Below are 9207 nucleotides of genomic sequence, written 5' to 3'. Positions count from 1 at the left end.
GAAATGGACCTTTTCAGTGGAAAATAAAAACCTTGAGGTTCTGAGTAACTTCAACTGTTCACGGTTGCAGCATCCACCCCACCCATCTGCTACTGCTATAAGAAGCTGTAGGTCTGCTGCTGTCTGACACATCGAAGGCTTTAACACAAGGTGAGAACTTCTTCTTTTCTTTTTTTCAAGATTAATTAGACATTTAGATTTTGAAAACAGAATACACATTGTGTTTTATTGTGTGGCATTATAGTTTACAACCCAGATGTATTTGTTTCCATTCCAGGCCTGACAAGATGGCTTTACAAACACTGAAGTGGTCTCTGGGTAAGTATTGGTCTACATTTGTATTTTTAGGAACTGATTAAAGTATCCAGGTTTTTATTTAGACTTTTTTTATGCTTGCTGTTTTTTTGTGTATTCTGTAAGTCAACACAATTATTTTTAATAAACATTGTTTTAATATCTAGAAGCAAAAAAATATACATTTATATTTCATTGTGTTTTAAATTTTCCTATTTACCTGTATGAAACTCAGTCTTGCAAATACTTTTTATTCCAACACAGTTGCTTTCTCTATTTACTAAAAAAAGTAGTAAAAATATAAATATATAAACTGTGTATATATATATATATATATATATATATATATATATATATATCTTATTATGTTGATCGTGTTATATGTTGAAAAGTTACAGTATGATGGAGATTTCTTTTGTTTCACCATAATCAACGACACCTCAAGTGTTAAAGAGTTAAACAAAGTCAAACTTGAAATATATTTTTATATTTTTTGTCTTCAGTTACAGTCTTCCTGCTGGTCCTTTTCGATTCGAGCCACAACACCAAAGTCAACCTGAAGGCGATGCTAGAAGACTGTCTGAATGACACGGACTATGATAATCTGTCCAGCATTATGGAGAACGGCCTTGACAAAACAGAGAAAAGCTACAGTGTGGCCATCGTTGGAGCCGGCATGGCGGGACTGACTGCCGCCAAACTTCTGGGGGATGCAGGTTACAAGGTGTGGATGTGAAGAGCAGCATGGAGACTTGACCAAGTAGAGAATGCGATTTGACTAAACGAGATTTTAGGTTTAAAGTATCAAGGAGTATAGGGACACTAAGCAAGTTAACTATTTTGAGTTTAAAAGTAAAATAATGTCAAGTCAAAAGTTCCAGCAGATGTGTTTAATCCATGATGTTTTTGACTAATATAGGTTTTATTCACCAAGGTGTAGTTTACACGTTTTAATCATACTTGATGACATCATCTTAAACCAGGGGTCGGACCTTTAACAATAAAAGAGCCATTTGGGCTTGTTTCTACTGTCAAAACCTAGACGAAGACTCTTACTTTAGCCTCTAAGAAATTTGTCTTCATCATGACCTTCTTTATGTATTATCTTTTGTTTGTTTGTCTGTTTTTTAAAATAAATGTGAATTATTTTAAATATTTTTAGCCTGAACAAAAGCGAAAATATGAAAAGAAACTTGCATGTCTCAAAATTGGATTTAAAAAAAAGTTTTTACCTTCTACCACTAGTAGAGGCCAATTTAGCGAAAAGTTTAGCTCATTACTTAATTAAAAGCTGAACTCCAAATTAACATAAAACTCCTCAGTAAATTAAATCAGCCAAAAATGTTAGCATGTTGCTAAAAGAAAAGCTAAACTCTAAATTAGCCTACAAACCTCAGAAGATAACAAATTACCCAAAAATGTTAGCATATATGGCTAAAACATTAGCTAAAATTAGCATTAACTCAATTGACTCATTAGAGGCCAAATTAGCCAAAAAAGCTAACTTGTAGCTTAATCACTTGCTGAACTCCAAAATCGTCTAAAAATTTTTAGTAAACTAAATTAGTCAAAAATGTTAGGATGTTGTAAAATAGAAGCTAAATTCTAAATTATCCTAAAAAAAACTTCAGTAGATAACAAATTAGCTGAGAACATCAGAAATTTTGCTAAAATATTAGCTAAACTCCAAATTATCATAATTTTTCAGTAAACTAATTAGTCAAAAACCTGTTGTTAAAACAGAAGCTAAACTCTAAATTACCTTAAACCCCCAGTCGACAACAAACTAGCAAAAGAATGTTAGCATGTTTCTAAAGTAGAAGCTAAACTCTATTTTTTTTTAAAATTACTATTATTTTATTTTTCTTGAGCCAGAGAGCCACCATGGAAAGACCTTAAACCCTGTTATTTGCAGATGTGATGAATGTTTTCTTGATGTTTTCTTACTATCACTTTTAAGTATTTTACTCTTTAAATTATGAACTTTTAAAGTTACCTTTTATATGTTTTTTTATTCTTTTTTAAAACTATTACTATTTATTTTATTCTATTTATTCTCTTCTGACAGACGCAAACATTTGTTCCTTTCAAAATAAAACGCACTCTGTGCCACAAAGCTGCTTCTGCTGCAGATTTACTTACATTTAAAAACAATGAATCCCCTCCGTGGGATTAATAAAGTATATTGATTGATTGATTTAAAAATGCAAGTCAGTCCGGCATGATATTTTCCTTATCAGCACTTTGATAAGCTTGTTTCCTTATAGTCTCAAAAATAAACATTTTAGTAGAACATATTTATTAAAAAAAAACTCAAAACATTTACAAAAGAACAACCTGAGCTCTGTAATGACAAGAGACAACTCTAAATAGTTTTTAATCCTTTTAACCACATTTGTTCAAAACTTTAACTACTTTGGAGAAACATTTCTACAGAATTTCTGACAGTAAATGACATTTTTTTGCTTAGTTGTGCTAAAAATGTAAACCGAAATGACAAAACCTAAATAACTCACTACCGTCACGACTCAACCGTTAGCATTTTTCCTTGAAGCTAAAGAGCCTCAATAAAGGAACTAGAGTCACAGGCTGCAGAATCCTGGACTGGACCTTTAAACTGAAACAAAGAATCAGATTCATGACAAATCTCAGAATTTTGATTAAACTTCACAAAAATCTTCATTCTTTTCAATATTTCTGGAACTGAGTGGTGTGATGTAAGGACAGTGACATAATTTCTGTAAGGATTAATAAAGTGTATCTATCTATCTTTGATTCACTGTGACTTTTCTCAATCTAAGGTCACGATTCTAGAAGCCAGTGAGCGAGTCGGAGGACGGGTTCACACCCACAGGAATGAAACTGAGCACTGGTATGTGGAGCTGGGGGCCATGAGGATCCCAAGTACTCACAGGTGAGTGACAAAAACAAATTCAACCCCAACAGACCACCAATGCATGAGTGACTTAACATCCAACTCTGTTTTCTACAGGATTCTTCTCTCACTTGTGAACAATCTGAATATCCCAACCAACAAATTCAATATGACGGATCCCAATACCTTCTACTTTGTGAACGGGAAGAAGATTAACTCCTCAGAGAAGGATGTATGCAAACTGGGATACAGACTCCCATCAAATATGTGCAAACTATCCCCCGAAGACATACTAAAAGATTCACTGAAAACAGTAAGTGACTCAATTTTATTTAGGCAAACGCACATTCTTGAATGCACAACCCTCAATGATCAATTTTCGAACAGATTACCTAATTCCTGAATGCTCAAAGTTCAACTGGTTTAATCGCATTCAATGGCCACGCTTTTTTGTATATAGAGCCCAAAAACGGTCGTAGAAAGTTGCGTGGCTGAACAGGTGAAGACAGGAGTTTTAAACCCAGAAGACCATAGCGCACATTTACCTGCATTTATAGACTTCTCGTTAAGGTTGGTCACGTAAACAAGCTTCGCTGAAGCCGGTGTGGTCGTAGCTTTAGGGTAGGTAAGATTGGAGTATAAGTCAGAGGGGTGTCGTACTGATTTTTCATTTTCTCAATGCCCTTGTATCGTGTTCACGCCTTCTTGAGAGAGTAGTTTTTGTGCAACCCCACATGCACATTTATCACATTTGTGTGTGGTCACTAAAGAGCCAGTATTCACACCTGCTAATGACTGGAGTGTGACGTAAGGACACTACGACAGCATCATCTGTATGTTATAAGTACCGGCAAGTTCCGTTAGCCTAACAAATACTTTCAAGATACATTTGCATGATTAAGGTATGTCCCATTTTCATAACGTAACTTAAGGAGACATGTCTTAATGGAACTGCAAAAAACTCCTGTAAAGGGTTACCAAATAGAGCAGTTGGAGCCCAGATTTGAAAAATGCTAAAAAGGGGTGGGGCTAGTGGGGCCATACTGAGCAGCGGAGGTGTGGCTTAAAACTATGATTAACAATTAGGTCAACTTTATTTAACTGTAAAACTAGAAGGTGCAATTCATGCACTATTTACACTTTAATTTTTAGAGATAATAAAAATGTAAATATACCACAACATCAATCATTTTCTCAGTTTTAATCCGAGCTAAGTTTTGTGAAAATGTGGGAGCTAGCAAGGATGACACCTGCACGTCTTACATTGAAACAGCTGCGCTCTGTTGACGCCACTCAAGATGAATTATGTTGTTGTTGTTTTGTGAGTTGGACTCTTGTTAAATTCTTCTTGTCTTAGAGCATCTATTTGCTTTTCTAGGTCAGAGACTTTGTTGAAAAACAGGGATGCAAGGAAGCACTGAAGATGTTTGACCGCTACACTGTGAAGGTAGGAGTTGACCTGCTATAGCAAGAAGTTCAATCTAAAGCAAAGACAGTCACCTGTGCTTCCTTTGATGTCTATGGTCAAAACTAAGAACCATTTGGTGTCAAACTATGACATTTTTTTTTGTTTCTGAAAAGTGTCAATTACCTTGTGAGGTAAAAAGCCTTTGTACTCATGTTCTTTACTTTTACTTTGGAAATGTTTCATTTTTCTTGACGTACGATTTCCTCTCTAGCGACCTATTCTTCCCATGACAACCGACATTCATAAGAAATGTTTTGTGCCACAGGACTATTTTATCCACGAAGCACACCTGGACGATGAGACCATCAGAATGCTGGGAGATCTGTTGAATGAAGACGCCCTCATGTCACTGGCTCTGTCAGAGATGATTTATCTAGAGAACGATGTCAGTGACGATGTAACGTAAGAAAGGACTTTCTTCTTTTGTTTCTTGTTCACCTGATATGTGCGCCCTCCTGGCATGCAGCCTGATTCATGCGTGGTCAGGAAGGGACTCGAACCTTACTAAAGAGTAGAGTGTGGCGTGAGAGCACTGTAGGTCATGAATGCTTCCGTTAGCTCTACAAATGCTTCACTTTACACCTACCATACGCATTACATGTGGTAGGTGCATCAACCTCGCAGAAGTTGCTGAACAAGCCTCTTTGAAACAGCAAGATACTCCTGCGCCCCCCTTAAGATACAGCCTTGAGATATGACCTCCATGGGCCTGGACTACCCAAAAACCTGCAGTACCTGCACGGGTCAATCCACCGTACAAGTGAATGTATCTGAGGCTTAAGCTTCAATGAATCCTGTCAAATGGTAAATGGCGTATACTTGTATAGCGCTTTCTACCCTCCTTCGAGGGCCCAAAGCGCTTCACAGTCACAGACCCATTCACCCATTCACACATTCACACACTGGTGGTGGCTCCGCTGCCGAACACTGGCGCCAACCTCCCACCAGAGGCAATTCGGGGTTCAGTGTCTTGCCCAAGGACAGTTCGACACATGGGCGGGAAAGGCGGAGTCGAACCCGCTCACTTCTGATCAGGAGTCGACCGTCCTACCACTGCACCACGGCCGCCCCGTGGTGCAGTGGTAACCTTCATTTGACTCTCCTCAAGACACAGTAGCATGAACCAATCCATGTCCAGTATAGGTACCTTAAACTGGAACCAGATGTGGTACTGGAGCCAAATCAGTACCAGGCGCAGTACTGGGCGTGAACCAGTACCGGGTAAGGGTACCGGTTTGCTGTGGGTGTCGTACAGGACCGGTTCACACCTTGAATTAATGGGAACAACTAGCACGTCTAAAAGTGAGTCGAGGACACCCAAAACGTCAAAAAGTGACGTGGAGGGGTCCTTAACCAAATGTCAATAAGTGACGAAGTGAGAATATGTTTCTAGTCTACATGTGAAAGGTGTCTGGAGTTTTCAGTTCAATATATAGAAAAGCCAAATTTCCATAGTCGTGTTAACTATGGGATTCTTGTTTTACAGGTATGTAGAAGTGACTGGCGGGACAGATCTCATTCCCACTGCCTTATATGGAACACTGAAAGAGACGAAGGTCGTCTTAAATGCAACTGTCAAAGAAATCCATCACTCATCAGACGGGGTCACCTTGAAGTATCAAGTGAACCAAGACGACTCACTGAAGTCTCTTAAGGCTGACGCGGTCCTGGTAACCACCACTGCCAAGGCAGCCCTTCTGATGGACTTTCACCCTCCTCTCTCCACCAATAAGATTGAGGCCATGAGGTCAGTCCAGTATGGAGGCTCCACCAAAGTGGTCTTGACCTTCAGTGAGAAGTTCTGGGAGAAAGAAGGAATCTATGGAGGAAAGAGCATCACAGACCGAGCCTCTCGTTTCATCTACTACCCAAGCCACAGCTTCCCTGGCAACGACAAAATCGGCGTTCTCCTGGCCTCCTACACCTGGGCCGAGGACTCCCAGTTCCTGGTGGGTTTGACTGACAATCAGCTAAAAGAACTTCTAATGAAAGACTTGGTGGAGATCCATGGCGATTACGTCCGGTCTCTCTGCACGGGGATGGTGGTAAAGAAGTGGAGCCTGGATCCTTACAGCTTGGGTGCATTTGCTTTGTTTGGACCCTACCAGCACCTCCAGTACTCCAAAGAGCTGTTCAGGAGCGAGGGCCGAGTCCACTTCGCTGGGGAACACACAGCGTTCCCTCATGCTTGGATTGAAACAGCCATGAAGTCTGCAATCAGGGCATCTAACAACATTGCTATTGAGGCACAGTCGGTGCTCAACATGAGAGATGAACTTTAAGGCTTTTGGCCGGTTTTAGAACCAAAATCTCCAGTTTACTTATCGTTTACTTCAACATTTCTATCTTAACAAATGCTTTAATATTTTTTCCTCTAAATGGTCATGTGAGAAGTTTTTGCTAACTTGACTTTAGTTTTAGATCAGCTTTTATTTTGTGGAAACTTCAAATCCAGTTTCATAATGAATTATGTAAACAGCCTGTTTGTTCTACTTCGGAATGTCTTGTTTTGTGTGGGAATAAATTTGGTAAAACTGTAGTTTCTTGTGTTTTTCTTGGCTTTATTGGTTTCTCCAATCCCAGGTGCTGAAGGTGGGGTACACCCCGGACAGTTCCCCAGTCCATTGCAAGGTCACGCTCTGTATTCTTTGAACACATTACCATATAGGTCCTTTATAACATTTATATTATACACGGTAATACATTAAAAGCTATAACTAGTTCTAGATAGATGGCCCTGTAGCGGACCGGTGACCAGTAGCTGTAGCCAAACAGTAGCTGGGTTGGTTCCATCAACCCCATGGATGGTTGGATGGATTGTGCAGCTCTTCATCGGGACTAAGAACATTACTTGCTCTTTGAGTTTTTTTGGCTACCGACACTCAAAGAAAATATTAATATTAGTGTGAAAAACAAAATCTTAATTTTTAAGAAATTACTTTTTTACTTTAATGGACCACAAAACCTGCATGCCTTTAAAGCGTAATCTTACTATTTCATCAATATACATGTATATTTCTGAGCCTAATTCGCTCCTGCCTTTTGAAGCAAACTTGCTTCAACTTTCTGTTTCTACATTTGAAGTCATGCTGTATATATCAGCAGTTGAAAAAAATGGCCACTGAAGGCTGGTTATGGAAGGAGGTGATTCTTCATTCTTTGAAAGTCCAACTTTACCACAAAATTAAAATTATTTAAGGCTGATTTCAATCGTTATTGTTTCTTTTTATTGAAACACCTTCCAAAAAACAGTCTTCATAAGTTTAAAGCTTAAAATCAAGAATAATTACCCAGATAGCAAGGCCAAGTGGGCCCATACGGTTTAAAATTGGGCAGAAAATGTGGGCTCCAACTGGATTTGACCACATTGGCTCTGCTTCCCAGGGACTGGCAGCCAGGGTGGCGACCCTGCTAGCTCTCTAGGCCTGGGCGACAGCACTCACTTGCTCTGTCACTCCATGGGTGGTGGCGTTAACTACGTTCCCCACCGGGCGATTGGCTAGCATAGCGATCTAGCGTACTGAGTGCCCATTTTAGCCAATGTGGGCAAACACAGGTAGGGCCACCACAGAACATGCAGACAAACCCAACTGGGGCCCACATGTTTAAACCATCCAGGGTCGACTTGGCATGCTAAGTGGGTTGGGGTGTTTTGGTATGCTTTTGGGCTGACTCGTAGGCCAAACCAACAAAACTCAATTATCTCTGTCTCCATGAAATCCACACCACTGAGGGTGTAACAGCTTGAAAACTGTCCCAAACCAAGCTAGACCCAAACCTTGTTCTAGAGTGCGGTGCCAGTCCAGGCCACATAAACAAATCTAGATTTCTTACCTGAAAAGTTAAATCTTTCAATATGTTAAACATATTCAATAATGAACTTTTGATATTCATACATTTTACATAATGTAAGATTTCACGCAAATTTTTGTGATTTATTTTTTTTCCAGAAAGGCCTTCAAATCCTTTTTTTCATTGTCAAACCTATATTGGTATTCAAACGTTCAGGACATTCATGCTACTGAGGGTTTTTAGACTAATTTATAGTTAAGCTAATATTTTAGTGATATCCTGACACTTTTGGCTATTTTGGCATCTACTGAGGTTTTTTGGACCATTTTTAAATTTAGCCAATAGTTTATCAAAATGCTAGCTTTTTTGGCTAATTTGGCATCTGCTCGCATCAGATTTCTTTGGCTTTCCTTTAATTCAGCTAATATTTTGCCAATATGCTAACATTTTAGGATATTTTGGCATCTACTGAGGTTTTTGGGCTATTTTGAGTATAGCTAATATTTAGTTACATGCTAATTTTTTGGCTAATAAATCATCTATTGATGATTTTAGGCTCTTTTGGAGCCAACCTAATTTTCTAGCAACATGCTAACGTTTTGGCTAATAAAGTATTTATTAAGCATTTTTAGGCTCTTTTGGAGCTAAGCAAAATTTTTAGCAATATGCTAACATGTTGGCTAATTTGGCACTTACTGAGTCTTTTAGACTAATTTTGAGTATAGCTAATATTTTAGCAACATGCTAACATTTTTGGCTAATTTAATATCTATTGGGT

General features: G+C 38.7%; 1 protein-coding gene across 1 annotated transcript; it reads left to right on the top strand.

The window, feature by feature from the left end:
* Positions 1–287: 287 nt before the first annotated feature.
* LOC112156355 (L-amino-acid oxidase) lies at positions 288–7145 on the top strand. The gene is made up of 7 exons (XM_036216899.1): positions 288–318; positions 798–1018; positions 3096–3208; positions 3287–3482; positions 4548–4616; positions 4903–5039; positions 6124–7145. Exons 1-7 carry the CDS (start codon positions 288–290, stop codon positions 6917–6919), a joined length of 1563 nt encoding a protein of 520 aa, XP_036072792.1. The 3' UTR covers positions 6920–7145.
* The last annotated feature ends 2062 nt before the right edge of the window (positions 7146–9207 follow it).

Source organism: Oryzias melastigma, linkage group LG18 (genome assembly GCF_002922805.2).
Source record: "Oryzias melastigma strain HK-1 linkage group LG18, ASM292280v2, whole genome shotgun sequence".
NCBI lineage: Eukaryota > Metazoa > Chordata > Actinopteri > Beloniformes > Adrianichthyidae > Oryzias > Oryzias melastigma.
Note: the sequence above shows the minus strand (reverse complement) of the source record. Positions and strands in the feature narration are given on the sequence as shown.